The sequence below is a fragment of the Coenobita brevimanus genome, chromosome 57 (genome assembly GCF_032717465.1).
Source record: "Coenobita brevimanus isolate Jiangsu-jjx chromosome 57, ASM3271746v2, whole genome shotgun sequence".
NCBI lineage: Eukaryota > Metazoa > Arthropoda > Malacostraca > Decapoda > Coenobitidae > Coenobita > Coenobita brevimanus.
Window position 1 is genome coordinate 11,158,091 of NC_137010.1, and position 19,149 is coordinate 11,177,239.

Consider the following 19,149-nt stretch of genomic DNA (forward strand, 5'->3'; position numbering starts at 1 on the left):
AGCATGCGAGTGCATTTGACCTTGCTGCAGATTATCATGCCTTTTTTTTTGGCTGAAGCGTCCCTTCATGCTTCCCATGGAACAAATGTGCTTTGGTTTCTGGATCGTACTCATACACCCAAGTCTCATCTCCAGTGATAACAGTCTTCAGAAAGTCTATCTATCTATTGCCAGATGCCATAATCCCATAAGGGGCGGCCATTTGACTTTGAGTTATTTGTTTTACGAGGAGGGGCACTAACCCTCCACCAACCCATTTGTTGACACATAAAGAGCACGTGTGGTATGGTTATATGGTTACCACCCAGCGTTGTAAATGGTTTCTTGGCCTACAGGAAACCATTAGGCTTGTCACTCAATGTAAAGCCACCTGTAAAGGAAAGAAAAGCAATAAGAAGTGACAGGAAAGATGGAGAAATTGGAAGAGAGGAGGGCAGGCACAGAAAAAGAATGATAAAGGCTAAGGAAGAAGTAGGCAGCACTACATCAAGTGAGTGGATGATGGTGGGATCACAATTTTCACAGTCCAACATGTCTTGAGCAGTGTTCATCCAAGCGAAGAGATCACAACAAATGCAACGAAGCACCTGCAGGAGATACCGAAAGTTGACTTTGAAAACTGTTTAAGGCAGTGGAAGAACACTAGGCTATGTGTGTCAAGTCAGAAGGGCCCTACTTTGAGGGGGCCTAGCTCAACAGGTTAGTTATTAATTTTTTTAGACCCTAAGGTTGGATACTTTCTGAACAGACCTCATATGTTTAAAGATTATGAGAACAATTTCTTTTATAGCACTGCAAGATAAGAACTGTACTTTAGTGAGAGTTTATTGTATGCTGGAAATTTTTTTGTTTACTTTGGGTTGTTCCTAGATGCTTGGCAGTACTAGAATTGTGGATGCAGCAGCTTAGCACAGTGTTCCTACTTTTTTCCCAGTTTTAAATTAATAGTAAAGGACTTAACTTTTTTTTTTCTTTTTTTAAGCCAGTTTTCATATAATACCATCACGTAATGATGGTATTGAAGAAATGCATGATAGGTACCATATAGTATATCACTAGGGTTCTGAACAGTTAGAAATTAATTTTCCTTTCATTGCAAGATCATGTAGATACTTTAAGGAATAAAGGCCAGACCAACATTATTCCCTCACCAGAGTTGGGATATGGAGTTTTGTCCTTACACTGGCAGAGTCAAGGAAGAAGGTGCTGTATTTTCACTGTGCCTAAAAATTTTGTTCAGATTTACCTGAAGTTGTGGCGTACCCCATGCAGTGAACATAAATTATGTATACTGTACAGTGTTACTGATTTTATCTCACACATTATGTAACTGAAACTGCAGCAAAGCATTTCAAGTACATTTTACACATAGTCTATTGTGATGGAATCAGTAGGTTAACTTTGTGCCACAGGTCTGTTCAGTCACTGTATATGGTTATTAACCCGCCCCGTCCCGGCCACTTTTCGACCACTGGTACCCCCCAATCCCGGGCAATTTTCAACCTTTTTTTTTTTTTGCTAAAACTTTCGCTTTTGGTGAGAAACATCGAAAATTCATAGAGAAATCGCTCACCTGAGGTTTAAAATACTCATTACAGGTAGGAGAGCCTCCTTACTTTACTGGGTTTTCTATCAGGCTGGCACCAAAGAAAACGAGTTCTATGGGAGGATAACTATTTCACACCACTCATAAACGGTATTTATTTATTTACTGTTACGAATTTATATGTAGTACAAAAGTATATTGGTTTTCAAGCAGTAATATAGGCATTATAAGCATTGTTTCACTCACTAATACCTGACCTTTTTTTGCCACATTACCTGATCATCATTTCTAACTGTTTCTTCCTCTAATGCTATGTAAAGTTTGTCCTCCACATTGTCATTGATTGGGGAATCACTCTGGCCCTGAATTTCGTACCGTGGCATGACATGGCTATACTGGCCAGGTCACTGATAACAGATGAATTGCTGAGAAAAGGGCATGCAGGGGGGGGAGGAGGTCATGCTGGGTAAGGCATTGTCTCTGCCTGGCATCTTGTTGAGGCAGGTGTCCCGTGTATACGTACCAAAAATGACTCGCGAAAATTGAAAATTGTGGAAATTATGAACCTTGCAATTGCAGGACGTTGAAGTACGTCCTCGGGATTAGCTGTGACAAAACGTGAGGACGTGGAAGTACGTCCTCGGGACGGCGCGGGTTAAGCAACAGTGCTCCTTCCATCCTTTCCATAATTTATTCCTCAACTCCTCCTTTTCCTCTACTGTACTGTAGTGGATTTACAATATATGATGGCACAGATGAGAAACCTACATGTGGTGGTGCTGTGCACCCTGGGTGGAGCAACTGTAGCATTCACCCAAGAGCCAAACCTCATATTTCCTCTCACTGTACTGTGGAAGGACCCTGGTCATAACCTAGTGAGGTGCTGTCTGTTTTCTGTACATTGCCTGTAGGGTGGCCTTGCAGAAGTAGTTGCTCACCTGTGATTGATGGGTCTGCTTGGTCAGAGAGAGAGAGGCGAAGCAACAGCAACAATATATAGTGTAGGATTGACTCTGTTGGGTAAGATATATACAGAGAGCGATATGACTCAATCAACAGATTTACTGTGGCAGGTATATGTAAGGTTTATCTGGGGGGCAGGGGGGAAGCTGATGGTTGGACCAGGATACCAGGGCCTTGATTTATATGTGAATGAGTGTCTGGTCCATATCACTGGGCAGACTGTTGATAGTTTTAATTCATACTTTCTCTTATGCTTTTTGGATCCTATCTCGCCATATTCTTAAGTGAGGAAGAGGTCAGAATGATGATGTTAAGTACTGTTTCTCTATACTGTACACATTTTTATTTGTTTGTTTATATTATTTTTTTATTTACTATTCCAGGCTGCCAAGAAAGTGCCCAACTTCGGGTTACTATTCGACATCGATGGCGTCATCGTCCGGGGTAAACGTATCCTACCCACAGCCCCTGAAGCGTTTAGGCTCCTGATTGATGAAAATGGGAAATTCCGTGTTCCCACTGTCTTCGTGACTAATGCCGGCAACTTGCTGCGCAATGACAAAGCAGAGCAGCTCTCTAAGTGGCTTGACATTGAGGTGTGTTGTTGTTAGTACTTGACATTGAAGAGAAAAGGAAAAGGAGGTAGGAGAGAGAGGACAATGTGACTGGGATTCATTAGAAAGGATGGATAAGGAGAACAAGAAAAGAAAACTGGATAAAGTAGGGACAACAAAAAGTCCATTTAACACATCTGAATCTTTTCATTTTGTAACAGTTAATATTCATATCCCATCACCTTGGGGCTAGCTTTATTATATCATTGCTACCTCCAAACAAATTTAAGCATGTTACAGGAGATCTCTCTTCATTAAGGGTTTGGAATCTTCAGTAACCTCCTCAGTATGATGATATACGTTTTCTTAAATTCTTGGCACCCCTTGATAGTTATATCCAGTTTACAAAAGGTCCCTTGTTGTAAAAGGGCTAGAAACAATCTTCTTTAATCCCCTCAGTACATTTTTTTTTTTTTTTTTTTTTTTTTTTTTTTTTTTCCCCTGCTGCCTCATGTTTCTGTTCAGCCTAAAGGGAATCTCTTTTAATGATGCAGATAAATCATATTACCAATTTCACTATCACTCAGTGACACTCCTTTCACATTATCATCATCATCGTCATCATCATCCGGACCTCCTTTCCCAGCCTAGGGCAGGGTGAGGAGTAGCAATGTCCAGACAGCCCAAATTTGCCCAGTCCAATGGGCCACATTTCCGTTCACTCATCGTTCAAGCCCCTGGAATCCTGGCTCTATCGGATATGCCAAAACATTCACCACGTTTCGTAGCTTCACATAAATGTATCTGATAGAGTCAATCCGGATGCTGCCATGTTAAAAAAGGGTTCCAAATCCCTGATCATGCAGTACTCCTCATAACATTCATCCAGCCAGCTCGATCTCTTGTCAGTTCCCTAACCTCACTGACTTCCAAACCTCTCTTCCTTACACACTCATCCACCATATCTCTTCACCTCCTTGGCCTACCTCGCCTCCTCCCTCTTTCAAATTCGCTCAGATATACCTTTTTCACCACTCTTGTTATCCATTTTCACCACTTGACCATATCATCTCAGTACACTCTCTTCGATTCTGGTGTCCACCGACTTTCTCACTCCACATCTTTCACGAATCACATTATTTCGTATCCTATCCACCCTCTGTATTTCACATGCATTCTTCAGCAGTCCCATCTCCACTGCTCTTACTCTTGAATTTTCATTTTCATGCCACACTATAGTCTCACATCCATATGTTAAAGTTGGCACTGACACTCCATGTAAGCCTCGTGCAGCTGCAACGCTCAAGCCTCTGTTTCTTATCAAGGCCTTCATAGCACCAGCTACTTTTCTTCCTTGTGTCACTCTACTTTCAACCTCTTTTGCACATTTTCCTCTCTTTTCTATCGCTGTACCCAGGTATTTTGAACACTCTCACCAATTCCAGTCTCTCTGCATTCACTGTAACATTGCACTGGGAGTCACCTTCTCACTCAGTAACTATCACTTTACTTTTTTCTTCATTTACTCTCAAGGCACGACGCTCACAGACATCAACAATATTCTGCATTAGCCTACCAAGTTCTTGTCCGGTATTAGCAAGCAGTACTGCATCATCAGCATACAACAAATTTGAGATATTCAATCCATCACCATTCATTACCAACGCCATCCCTTTCTCCAATACTCATGTTTTTACTTCTCTCATCACCTCATTCATATATATATTGAACAACCATGGGGACATAACACAACCTTGTTGCACACCAACACCGATTGTGAACCATTCACTTAGATGCCCATTAACCTCTACACATGCATCACTACCATCATAAAAACTTTTGACAGCACCTTGCAGCTTACTATCTACACCATGCATGTGCAGAACCTTCCACAATCTTTCTCTGTCCACTTTGTCATATGCTTTTTCCAGATCCATGAATACCATAAACACCTTATGGTCCTTCTCACAAGCCTTCTCAGCTATCTGTCTCATTGCAGATATTTGATCCACACATCCTCTGCCACTTCTAAAGCCACCCTGTTCATCACTCACTAGGACTTCTGATATCTTCCTTACTTTCTCTATAATAATTCTTCCATATACGTTCCCTACCACACTCAGTAAACTTATACCACGATAATTCTTGCATTCACTTCGCTCACCTATATTTTTGTACAGGGATACAGTCACAGCCTTTTTCCACTCTGCTGGCACAATTTCACTCATCCATGCCATCTCCAACAAGCACCTCATTCCACTCTCTCCACTACACTTAATCATCTCTGCTCATTAACCCCAGTTGCTTTCCCATTTTTCAGCCACTTTACAGTGTTCTTCACCTGTGTGAGTGTCACGTCTCCTGGCACTGCATTCCTTTTCTGCACACCCCCAAAACCAATCATGTTTACAGCTGCTCTGCTCTCTCTATTCCCATTCATCAGGCCTTCAGAATATTCTTTCCTTCTAGTCCTTACTTCATCCCTGTGAGTTAATAATCTACCACCTACATCCTTCACACCATCACATTTCTTTCCGCTTTCAGTTCTACATTTCTGCACCACTTTGCAGAACAACTTCCTATTTTCAGAGTATTTGGCATTCATTTTTCTTCCTAGATCATCACTACCTCCTTCTTTTTCCTCTTCACTTGTCTCTTTACGTGCTTCTTGCTCTCAATATATTCAGTTCTTATTTCAACTGAACCCCTGTCCTGTAACCACTTTAGCCACTTCTTCCTCTTTTCCTCTACTGCTTTCTTAACCTCATCATCCCACCATGCCGTACCTTTCTTCTTTGTTGTTACTCCTGCCACACCACACACCGCTTTAGCATTCCTAACTAGGCAATCCCTCTGTGCATTCCACAGGCAGTCCAGATCCATTTAATTCCAATTCACTGATTCTAACTCCTCCTCTCCTTTGGTCCTGTAATCATATGCCATTTATTTTATCCTCAGCTTCTCAATTTTCAGTCTTTCTCCCTGACTTCCTTTCTCTCCTGGTCCACCTCACTCCTCTCAGCTTGATCTTGCATACCACAATCATATGATCTGACAGACCTCCACATCGTCCTCTCACAGTCCTCGTAACAGCAACCATTCCCATCATCGACCTCTCTGCGAGCACGTAATCAATCAGGCTTCTTTCAATACGATGCCTGTTCCCTCTATACCATGTATATTTACGTGTGTCTTTGTGTTTGAAATACGAGTTACAAATGCACAACCTCCTCTCCTGACACATATCCTTTAATCACTTCTCATTATCATTATCATTTTCTCCTGGTACTCCATTACAACCCATTATGTCATCCTCTGGACCAGTGCCTACTCTTCCATTCATATCCCCCACTATGATCACTTTATAGCTCCTGGGCATTTCTCCCACTACTTCATCCAGCTCATCCTGTCTTCCCATGGTGCATACGCTACAATTACTGCCACTATCACCTTCTCAAACTAAAACTTGACATACATACACCTCAAGCTGACATGTTTGTAGTTTCCCATTCCACTCTGCCACACCTCATTCATCAGCTAAGCAACTCCTTCTGTGCTTCTTCCCCTCCCATTCATTCCCGATCTTACACATTTCACACCCTCCCACTCCTCCATTTTGCACCCTTTCATCTTCGTTTCACACAATGCCATCAAGGCATTTACTAATTGACTCACATTTATTATCCTCTCTTGCATTGTGCTCATGCCAGCTAACTTGGCAGTAGGCCATACACCTTCATAAAAGTGACCTTTAATTGGCAAAGGTCATATTCATTTTATTAACAGAACAGCAGTCTGTGTCACAGGGTATGTCAGTATGTATTTATAATTTTCACACTAATCTTCTTAGAGTCTTGAATGGTTGCTGAGATGGCATGACTCTTCTGCTACATTGGTGGTGCAGAGTACTGTACATATGGTATACACTGTAAGCATCTGAGGTCTACAAAGTGACACTAACCACTTTTGAGCATGCAACATAGCTGAATGTCTTTGCAGTGAACCTTAAAAATTGATTATTGGTTTGAGATTGACTCCCTTAATGTCCTCTCTTTCAAATAATACCTTTATTTTGGTTACTGCCCATTACCTCTAGTGTTAGTGAGTTCATATATCATACATATGCCACACCTTCTGTCATACCCACATTTTCACTTATATTTTTCTCCTTTCATCTCCCTCTTCACTTTCTTCTGTTGTTCCCTCCATCTCTCATCCCTACGTGTCAACAAGTGGGTTGGTGGAGGGTTAGTGCCCCTCCCTGTAAAACTAATAACTCAAAATCAAATGGCCACCCCTTACAGGATTATGGCATCAGGCAATAGATAGATAGATAGATGGATCTTTCTCTCTACATCCATATTGATGTCTTTTTCTTTACTCTTCTTTATCCCCTCCGTGGCCGAAGGCCCGGAATTTTCCGTGCACGCCAGGCTGACGCTGGGGCCATTTTTCGAAGTTTCAAAAATTGATTTTTTTTTCCTTGCCATATTGAAGAGAAACTTCAGATGCACCTAACAGTGCAAATCCCAGCTTCCTAGACACATTTTATTGCTTGCAATGGAGCGCAGAAGTTGCAGATATAACGGCAACCGATATCGGCCGCCCAGGGGCGCTGCCGCAATGCAACTGGGCAGGTGTTGTTATTTTTTTTTTCTTACCTCCCAAAACAATACGAATGGTGCTGAAATGTTGTGCATATATGAGATATGATGATATCGAATGATTTCAGTACATAATCTGTTAGGAATGGCTGGAAGAAAAATTATGAATACTTTTTCACCTTTTTGATATAAAATATGTTTATGGTAGTTTCAAGTTATTTTTTACGTTATCTTACCTTCGGTCCTAAATGAAAAACTGCATGTCCTCCAAGGTTAGGCTCTGCCACAGGAGAATAGTGTGGAGGGTCAGATCCGATTAGCAATGTGGAGGTTGAGTCGCAACTTCGAGCTCCCACACCACGAGCATGGCTAAAAATAGAATCGTAATGCAGCTTCAGAAGTCTGATTATTACGAATACAGATACAAAGCAGAAATAAATAAGTTTACAGACGGGGGAAAATATTTTTTTCCTTAATAACATGTTCATCTTTCTCTATCATTTTACGTTCATCTTTATCATTTTACCTTGTTATTTTCTCAATATATATTGCTGTCTCATAAACAGGGTGGTTGTATGTGTTTTGCAAGGGAGGAAAAAGATTGTATTTTCTGTCTGGGTTGAGATAATGGATGTAACTATGTGTTTTTAGGCAATGCCACGAGCGAAAAAATCGTACATCCACTCGTCATGACAGTAGGTGGTGAACTGACAGATGATATGTGAGAAGGTGAAGTCAAGGTCAGTCTCATGTCCCAGATTTTTGTTCACTTCCCGAAGGTTTTCACAGTTTTCTACAAGTTGCACTGCATCAAATGATCCAAACCATTACAACAAACCTGAGCAAATAGGTAAAGATACCAAGACAAAAATGTATTTTTCACTTATTATCACGACTTTTTTGTATGTGCCTGTATTAACTTCATAACCGTAAGCAGGTGGTTGTGTGTGTGTTTTGCAAAAGAGGACAAAGATGATATGTTCTGCCTGGGTCGAGATAATGGGTGCAGTTGTGCTTGTTTAGTTATGGCTAGGAGCGAGAAAATCGAAAATCCACTCGTCACAGCAGCAGGCTTTGAACTGTTTGATGAGGTATATGGAAGTGTAGTATAGGTCAGAGTGAAGACATTCAGAACGTTCGTTCACTTCCCAAAAATTTTTCAGTTTTTTATAGGCCGCGCTCAAGCGACGCCTGCAGCCATTGATCGGCTAAACGTCATTCGATGCCGGCAGCCATGGAAGGGTTATGTATCTTCATGATCACTTTTACCAGCATCACCTCTCTCACCCCAAACCTCCCTCAGCTTATGCCCCCCCTCTCCAGCACACTCCCACCCATCCTTGCTTGAATTCTCCATCTTGCTCTTCCACCCCTCCGTACCTTGTCACCCAGTCTCATATTACTTATTCCAACTTACCCAGGAACTTTTCATCTTCCATATATTCCCCTCCTACATGCTTCCTCTTCCCCATTCATTTTCCTGTATTTTATCTCTGGTACACACACACACACTAAAAGTTAAGTTTCGGTCACAGGTTACAGTAAATGAGATTATTGACCAGATATGTATGATTATATATGAATGTGTTGTCCCTGATGATTGGCTGAAGAGTGTAATTGTACATGTGTACAAGGAGAATGATGATGCCCTGGAAAGAGGAGAGTATAGAGGTATAGAGCTTTTAGATCAGATAATGAAAGTAATGAAGAGAGTTCTATCTATCTATCTATTGCCAGATGCCTCAATCCCGTTTGGGGTGGCCACAAACAAATTGCCTCCATGTTGCCCTGTCCCCTGCCATTTCACTGCCCTGCTCCCAACTCACACCCCCTCTCTCCACCCCATCCCTCCATCTCATCCTCGGCCTCCCCCTCCCTCTTCCCCCCTCCACCTCACTCACATACACTCTCTTCGTCAGTCTTTCATCCTCCATCCTCTCCACATGGCCAAACCACCTCAGTATGTTCCTCATAACGCTTCCTGTCACATCCACATCCACACCACAACGCTCCTTTATATCCTCATTTGTCAGCCTGTCTCTCCATGTGACTCCACAGGCTCCTCTTAAATAATTCATTTCCACTGCTCTCACTCTTGACTTGTGTCCTTCCAACAACATCCAAGCTTCACTTCCATACGTTAGAGTTGGTATCACAATGCTGTTATGTTGTAACTTTTTCACTTACATGCTCACTTCCCTGTTTCTTATAACTGCTTTCAAAGAACCAGCAACCTTTCTTCCCTGCTGTACCCTTTCAAGCACTTCACTCTCCAAACCTCCATCCTTACTCATCACACTACCCAAGTACTTAAACGTACTCACATTTTCTAATTCCTCACCATCCAGCGTCGCTGTACATTCATTGACTTCACCTCTCTCAAAGACCATCACTTCACTCTTCCCTACATTCACCTTTAGATTCCGTTTCTTACACACCCTCCCAAACTCATCCACCAAGCCTTGCAGCTCCCCTTCGTCTTCACTCAACAACACAGTATCATCTGCAAACAACAGTACAGGGAGTTTCCAAACACTATCCTCTCTCACTAGGGTCACTCCAACATCCACTACCCTATCTTGTACCTCTTTTATTACCCCATCCATGTACAGATTGAATAACCATGGAGACATGACACATCCCTGTTTCAACCCAACCTTCAAAGACAAAAATTCACTTAGTTCACCATCCACACGCACTGCAGCCTTAGCACCATCATACATACTCTTCACAGCATTCAAAAACTTCCCATCTACTCCTTATATTCTTAATACTTTCCACAATCCTTGTCTATCCACCCTGTCATATGCTTTCTCCAAGTCCATGAAAGCCGCATATAACTACTTTCTCATCTCTAGAAAATTTTCCACTAAAGATCTAAGAATGAATATCTGATCTACACAACCTCTTCCCTTCCTAAAGCCTCTCTGTTCTTCTCCAACTAATTCCTCTGTTCTTTCTCTAACTCTGTCAATAAGTATCCTACCATACACTTTTCCTATTATACTAAGAAGACAAATGCCCCTATGATTACCACACACTTCTTCCCTTTTTCCTTTGTACAAGGGAATAATTATACCTGACTTCCAATCCTCCAGGACTCTACCTTCCTCCCAGGCCAATCTGCACATCTTCCACATCCATTCTACTACTATCTCTCCCCCATGCTTCAGCATTTCACCACACACTCCATCAATTCCTGGTGCTTTCCCCAATTTAACTTTCTTCATTGCTTCCACAACTTCTATCCTACTGATTTCTTCCTGTCTTCTCACCTCTCTCCTTCTCCCAGCCATTCCCCAGCCACTTATGCTCACATTACTTCCATCCTGAATGTTCAACAATTCCTTAAAGTGTTCTCTCCATCTGCTCACTTTTTCTCCCTTCTCCACTAGTAATCTACCATTTTTATTTTTCACTCCCCTGCTAACCTCACTTCCACCCAGTCTTACTCTTTTCACCTCTTTCCAGAACATTTTCTTACAGTCCCTCCACTTTACACTCAAATTCCTTCCAAATTCCTCATCCACTCTCTTCTTACTCTCTCTTACTAATCTTTTCACCTCTCTCTTTCTTTCTACATATAACTCTCACTTCCGCCTCTCAACTTCTTCCACACCCCTATTTCTCATCCATTCATTGTATGCTTTCTTCTTTTGTGCCACAGCCTGTCTCACCTCTTCAGTCCACCATGCTGTTCCTTGCACCCCCCTCCGTCTTCTCTTCCTCCCACACACCACATCACATGCTGCACATATTTCTTCTGTAAATATCCTGCACACACCTTCCATGTCCTCCATCTACCCCAATTCATATTTGCCCAATCTTTCCTCCAATTCTCTCTTATACTCTGCCTTTTTCTCATCCTCTTGTAACCTTTCCACTCTCCTCGCAACTACTCCTTCCTCTTGTCTTTCCTTTCTTCTGTTTCTCCATCTTACTTGGATCCTAATTCTGGCCACCACCAAGTAGTGGTCAGAAAGTCCACTCCCCCAACCTCTATAAGCTCTTGCATCCATTACACATCTTCGCATCCTTTCATCCACACGCACATAATCAATCATTGCCTTCCTTTCATTCAGTTCACCACCCACCCTTCACATCACTTGCCTTGTATACCTATGGATCATTTTGTGCCTGAAGAGGGTATTGGCTATCACCAACCCCCTCCCAGCACAAATGTCCACTAACACACTGCCATTTTCATCTATCTCAGCAGGCACACCCCACTCACCAACTATTCCATCCACCTTCACATTCCCTACTTTACCATTCATATCACCGATCAAAAACACTCTCTCATTCCTTCCAAACTTTTCCATGCACACTTCCACATTTGTCCAGAACTCTTCTCTCACTCTGCTAGCACGATCTTGCGTTGGTGCATACACACATTTGCCCACATTTGTATTCCAACTTTCAACCTTACCCACACAATCCTTGACCCAAGTGATCCCCCTCCCAGCACAAATGTCCACTAACGCACTGCCATTTTCATCTATCTCAGCAGGCACACCCCACTCACCAACTATTCCATCCACCTTCACATTCCCTACTTTACCATTCATATCACCGATCAAAAACACTCTCTCATTCCTTCCAAACTTTTCCATGCACACTTCCACATTTGTCCAGAACTCTTCTCTCACTCTGCTAGCACGATCTTCCGTTGGTGCAGACACACATTCGCCCACATTTGTATTCCAACTTTCAACCTTATCCACACAATCCTTGACCCAAGTGATCCATACTGTCTTATGCTCTGCTTCCATCTTTTACTCACAACTATACATACTCCTTCTTTTGCCCTCTCATTTTCACCTACTCCTGCACATATACCCCATCCATACTCCCATTCTCTCACACTTTCTCCTCCCCATTTTGTTTCAGTTATTCCACATACGTCCACTTTCACACCCTCAAGCACCTGGACAATGTCTCTCTCTTTCACCTCATCATTTGCACCTCTTACATTCCATGTTGCCATTACCATGTCCTTTGTCCGGTCCTGGGTCGTCATCATTTGGTCAGTCCTTGTCCGAGGCTTCTTGTTTGTCTTTTTAGTCAGTTGTTTTCCGGGGAGGGGCACTAACCCTAGGTATAATTAAAGAAAGCGTGAATAATGCAGTTTGGGTTTATGCCAGGGAGAGGGACCACTGATGCCATATTCATTGTTCGACTGCTCCAGGAATAACGTGCAGTATGTTGATTTGGAGAAGGCGTTTGACAGAGTCCCTAGAGAGGTGAAGTGGGCAATGAGAAAGCTTGGGATGGAGAATTGGCTGGTTAGGGTGGTTATGGCCATGTATATGGGTGCTCGCACTCAGGTAAGAGTGAATGGAGATTTGAATGATGGGTTTTCCGTGAATGTTGATGTGCATCAGGGGTCAGTTTTGAGTCCTTTGTTGTTTATCATGGTACTTGAAGCCCTCTCTTGTGACCTCAGAAATGGAGCCCTGTGGGAGATGTTGTATGCTGATGATTTGGTGTTGATTTCAGTGAATGAAAGAGAGGCGGAGGAAAGATTTAGGAAGTGGAGAGATAATATGGGGCACAAGGACTTAAGAGTATATGCAGATAAGACAAAATTAATGATTTCTAGGGTTGGTGGCATGGTACTGTCAGAGAAGAGGGAGTGTGGCCATGTGCAATTTGCCACAAGGGCATGGGAAGTAATTCCATCTTGTGCAGTGTTTGTGATAAGTGGGTGCATAAGAGATGTACAGTAGTGGTATTAGGGGCAGACTGTGAAGTAATGCTAATTTTCTGTGTGTGGCATGTTGGTGGGAGCAGGTAGAGATTGTTAGGCTTGAAAGGATTGAACTTGTTGGTGAGTCTCCTGAGTGGGTGGTAGATTTTTTTTTTTTTTGAGAGACATGTTATATACTGGACGTGGGGCTGGAGCTATCTCTGTGACTAGGGTGAGAAGTAGTTGGAAGAAGTTCAGGGAGCTGTTGCCTCTCCTGACGTTGAGAGGGCTCTCCCTCCATGCCAAGGGATCTGTGTATGCAGCATGTGTAGGTGGCAACATGGAATGAAAGGGTAGGTGGGGACACTCACCATCCATTCACTCGATGTGGTGATGCTCTTGGGTGTCTGCCCATTCCTCTCCTCCATCCCTCTTTCCATACATCCTCTTCTGTCTTTATTTTCTGCATTCTTTCCTCGTCCTTCCGCATATGGGTGACTTTACACTCCCTCTTCTGTCTTTCTTTCCTTCATTCTTTCCTCTTCCTTCTGCCTGTGGGTGACTCCACACTGAGTGTCAAGCCAAATGGTTTCCTGTACACTAGGAGACCATTTACTACACTGGGTGGTAACTGTATAACGAACTTATGGCACCTGGTGGTTTAGTAGGATTGAGCAAGTGAAGGTTTATATCCAATGGGTTGTTGGGGTTTATTGCTCATGTAATGCCACACGGGGATGAATGTGGCTGGTCACACTCACATTAAATGTCAGGACCAACTTGCCTAACTCCGGGCTCCTACACTGCTTGTGGGGCAATGTAGGATTGGATGATGAAGGAATACTGTATGGTAGTGCGACCTGGACAGTAAAGGAAGAGGAAGAGGCTCAAATGTACAGAAATGACAATGATTAGGTGGATGTGCAGTGCATCCCTGCTTTCAAGGCCTGGGAGGGCAATGATGGAAAAATTGAGAGGTAGGATGGGACTGGAGTGTATTGGTGTTGTGATGAGGAGAGGTAGATTGAGGTGGTTTGGGCATGTGGGGAGGATGGGGGATGATAATTGGATGCAGAAAGTGAGAAGTGTTTATATTGGGGGTGGGGTTGCGAGGGGTGGACCGAAAAAGACGTGTGACAAGGTCATTAAGTGTGACCTCAGGGTTAAGGGACTCAAGAAGGAGGCTGCCATAGATCGAGCAGCATGGAGTGCTACCATTAGGTGACCAAGGCCAACACATGCAAGCATGTTGGAGCCTTCAGAAACGAAAACGAAAATGAAATTAGGAAACTAGCGGATAAGGAGGGGTTCAAGAATGTTTGGATAAGGAGAGATGCAAGTAAGGAAGAAAGAGCTATAATAAAGGAGCCAGTCAAGGAAGCTAAGGAATTGTAGATCAGTGTCCCTGACCAGCATGGTCACAAAATTGTGCAAGTGAATCCTGAAAGGTAGATGGGTAAAATATCTGGAGGAGATGGATATTTTGGTTGAAAGTCAGTTGGGATTCAGAAATGGATTTGTTGAGCTTCTACACAAGGGCAGTTAATGTGCAACAGGAGAGAGATAGTTGGATGGATTGTGTGTACTGTACTTAGATCTGGAGAAAGCCTTTGACAGGGTACTCCATAAGCAACTAAATGTGGAAATTGGAGCACTTAGGAGGATTATAGGGAAACTTCTTAGAGTGGATGAGAGACTTTGTGAGAGACAGGCAGATGAGGACAGTATTAAAAGAGAATGTGTCAGGGTGGAGGGAAGCAACAAGTGGAGTCCTGCAGGGCTTGGTTTGGTGCCTGTTATGTTCCTGATTTACATACAGTACATGGTGGATAGAATGAACAGTTATACAAGTCTGTTTGCGGACGATGCAAAGCTCATGAGGAAAGTAGAAGTTGAAGAAGATTGTAAAATGCTGCAGGAAGACCTGGATAGGATTTACTATTGGAGCCGGGTATGGGAAATGAATTTCAGTGCAAAAAAATTTAAAATATTGGAAATGGGTAAATGTACCAAGAGGCCATCCCTGAATTACTCGATGGGAAAGGAACCGATCACAAAAGCAAGAGAAGAGAAGGTCCTGGGAGTGTTGGTCCAGGATAATTTGTCACCCGAAATTCATGTTAACAGTATTGTCAGAGATATAAGCTCTTGACAAACATAAGGGTGGCATTTCATTACATGGATGAGGAGATGCTGAAAAAATTGGTTGTGGCTATGATTCACCCCAGGTTGGATTATGGGGTAATGGTGTGGTCCCCACATAAAGAGAAAGATATAAACAAGATTTGGAGAATACAGAGAACAGCAACCAAGATGGTCCCTAGCCTAGCAGGTCTGTTGTACAAGGAAAGACTAGAAAAGCTGGGTCTGCCTTCCTTAGAAGAAAGAAGAGCGAGGGGGCAGTGTTCAGGGTCATGATGGGTCCAGACAAAACTGACAGAGAAGATATGCTTGTATGGGATGAGGGAGCAACAAGAGGACTTGGAAAGATGTTGAAAAAGACAGGTTGCATGTGGAATATCAAGAAATACACTTTTCTTTATAGATGCATTGACCTGTGGAATAGCCTGGACAAAGAGATCATTCAGTCCAAAAACTTAATGAGTTTAAAAGTAAGTTTGACCGGTTGAGACACAGAGACAGTACCCCACGAGTGTAGCTCATTTCTTGTGTATCACAACAAGGGAAATAAAACTAGGTAAATACACACACACACACACACACACACACACACACACACACACACACACACACACACACACACACACACACACACACACACACACACACACACAAATGAGGACAGTAATAAAGGATAGGATGTCTGGATGGAGGGAAGTAACAAGTGGAGTCCCTCAAGGCTCGGTGTTGGCGCCAGTAATATTCCTGATTTACGTAAATGATATGGTAGATGGAGTGAACAGTTATGCAAGTCTGTTTGCTGATGATGTAAAGATCTTGAGGAAGGTAGAGGTTGAGGAGGATTGTAAAATACTGCAGGAGGATTTGGATAGGATACACGATTGGAGCCGGACGTGGGAAATGAAATTTAATGTAAAGAAATGTAAAATATTGGAAATGGGTAAAAGTACCAGGAGGCCATCACTGAATTATTTGTTGGGTAATGAATTAATCACAAAAAGGAGAGAAGAGAAAGATTTGGGAGTGCTGGTCCAAGATAGTTTGTCACCAGAAAAGCACATTAACAAGATAGTTGGAGAGACTTATAAACTCCTGACTAACATAAGAGTAGCATTTCATTATATGGATGAGGAGATGATGAAAAAATTGAGAGTGGCCATGATCCGCCCCAGGTTAGAATATGCAGCGGTAGTGTGGTCCCCACACAAAAAGAAAGATATAAACAAGATTGAGAGAATACAAAGAACAGCAACCAAGATGGTCCCCAGTCTGACAGACCTGTCATACAGAGAGAGGCTGGAAAAACTGGATTTGCCTTCCTTAGAGGAAAGGAGAAAGAGGGGAGACATGATTGCAGTGTTCAGGACCATGGTGGGAGTAGATAAAATTGACAAAGATCTGTTTGTATGGGATAAGAGAGCAACAAGAGGACACAGAATGAAATTGAAAAAGTCAAGCTGCTTGAAGGATATCAAGAAATATAGCTTTCCTTACAGAAGTATAGACTTATGGAATAGCCTGGACAAAGAGATCGTCCAGTCTAAAAACTTAAACGAGTTTAAAGCTAAATTTGACTTATTGAGAAACATCGACGGAAACCCACGAGCATAGTACATTCCGTGTATATCACAATTAGGTATATTAGGTAAATACTTAAATATTTGGAACGACTTAGACAAAGAGGTGGTGCATGAGAAAAACATTTATGTGTGTAAAGGTAGACTTGAAAAATGTGGATATGGAGACAGGACAACACAAGCATTGCTCAATTCATGTATACTACAAATAGGTAAATACAAGTAGGTAAATACACACACACACACACACTTTTTGCTTTCACATCCTCGCACCACTCGCTTTTCAGTTTGACTTTCCCACACCTCTCATTCCCTATTTTTGCTACTTTTCACCACTCACTCCTCACTCCCATTTACCCACATCACTTACTACCCACTCTCATTTACCTGCACCACTCACTCATTATTCCTCACAGCTCTCAATCAACTCTCCAACTTCCCCGTACCACTCATTCCTTACTCTTACTCCCTTGTACCACTCACCTTCCTCTTCATCTTCATTCCACTCATTCCCTACTCCCTCCCTCATGCCATGCAGTCTCCACTTCCTCTTTTCTACACCTCCCACTCCCTACTCCCACTCCTCCACATCCCTCACTCTCCACTTCCACTTCCCCACACTCCTCACTCTCCACTCTCACTTCCACATAACATTGACTCCCTATTACCATTTCCCCACACCCCTCACACTCCATTCCCACTTCCCTATACCCTTCACTTCCCACTACCACTCCCTCACACCACTTACTCCCCACTTTCCCTTACCCCGTACGTGCACTCCCAGACTCCCTCACACTACTTACTCCTCACTCTCACTTCCCCACACCATTCTCCCTTCTCTCCTGCTCCCCCACTCCACTCACTCCCCATTCTTACTTGGGCACAGATTCACGAGGACCAGATCATCATGGCCCACTCACCGCTGAAGATGTTTGACCAGTACTTCCACAAGCAGGTGTTGATATCTGGCCAGGGACCCACACAGGAGATTGCACACAACCTTGGCTTCACCAACACAACCACTGTGGATGATGTCAGACAAGCTTACCCACAGCTGGACTGTGTTGATCATAAGAGGCGCAGCTTAAAGGTGAGGCTTTGTTGGAGATAGTAAGACAAGACAAAGTGGAGAGTCTAAGAGATGGTTTAACCTCTTCCTTCTGTTGTCAGTTTATTCATTATTATTTTTTCCAGTTTAAAGGTGAGGCTTTGTTGTAGACAGAGTGGTGGATGGGACAAAGTGGAGTATCCAAGAGATTGTTTATCCTCATTATTATATTGATATATTTTTCATAGATGGGACAAGGTGGAGAGTCCAAAAGATAGTTTAGCCTCTGCAGTTTATTGATACATTTTTCCATCTTCACCCTGCAGTATAATATTCAAGCTGGGAGAGATGCCTTCTATAGTGAGATGAGGAGAGTAGTGGCTGAACAGGGAGATGTTGACAGAAGTGTTAATGAACAGTGCAGAGTCCTCAAGAGCAATATTTTGAGAGTTACTGATTCCGTGTGTTGATGGACAAGGGGCCCCCAAGACATAAATAACGTGTGGTAGGATGAGGGTGTAGAAGCCACAGTTAAACAGAAAACAATGCTTTTCCAGAAATGGAAGAAGGGCGGTAACAAAGAGGAATACTTGGCTGCCAAGCATAGGGCTAAAAAAGAGGTTTACAGGGTGAAGTCTGAGTCAAAGAGACTTTTACTTGATAACCTAAATTGTGTGGAAGGGAGGAATATGATATTTAAGGTGGCAAATCAGATGAGGAGGGAGAAAGGGACATCATAGGTGAGCAGCATTTGAAGAATGATGAAGGAAGAGTAGTGGTGAACAGTGGGGGTATTAAAGATGCATGGAGAGAGCATTACAACCGGTTGTTGAATGGGGAGTTTGACTGGGACAGGGAAGGTTTAGAACCAGCCGATCCAATGTTTGGCCCTTAGCCTTTGATTGATGCTACTACTGTGAGCAGGGCAATAGTCAGGATGCAGGTGGGGAAGGCAGCAGGTGTGTCTGGGTTGACTGCTGAAATGTTGAAAGCCTCAGGAGATACAGGAGTGGAGTTAGTCACTGT

At 42.8% G+C, this 19,149-nt stretch overlaps 1 protein-coding gene across 1 annotated transcript in view; it reads left to right on the top strand.

Annotated features, from left to right (window-relative positions):
• The window catches only part of LOC145401884 (haloacid dehalogenase-like hydrolase domain-containing 5), a 161,573-nt gene that overhangs the window by 28,854 nt on the left and 113,570 nt on the right, over positions 1–19,149 (top strand). Inside the window, exons 3-4 of the mRNA XM_080273992.1 lie at positions 2,893–3,105; positions 17,962–18,165. Coding sequence (XP_080130118.1) covers positions 2,893–3,105; positions 17,962–18,165 — 417 coding nt within the window. The remainder of the gene's footprint in view (positions 1–2,892; positions 3,106–17,961; positions 18,166–19,149) is intronic.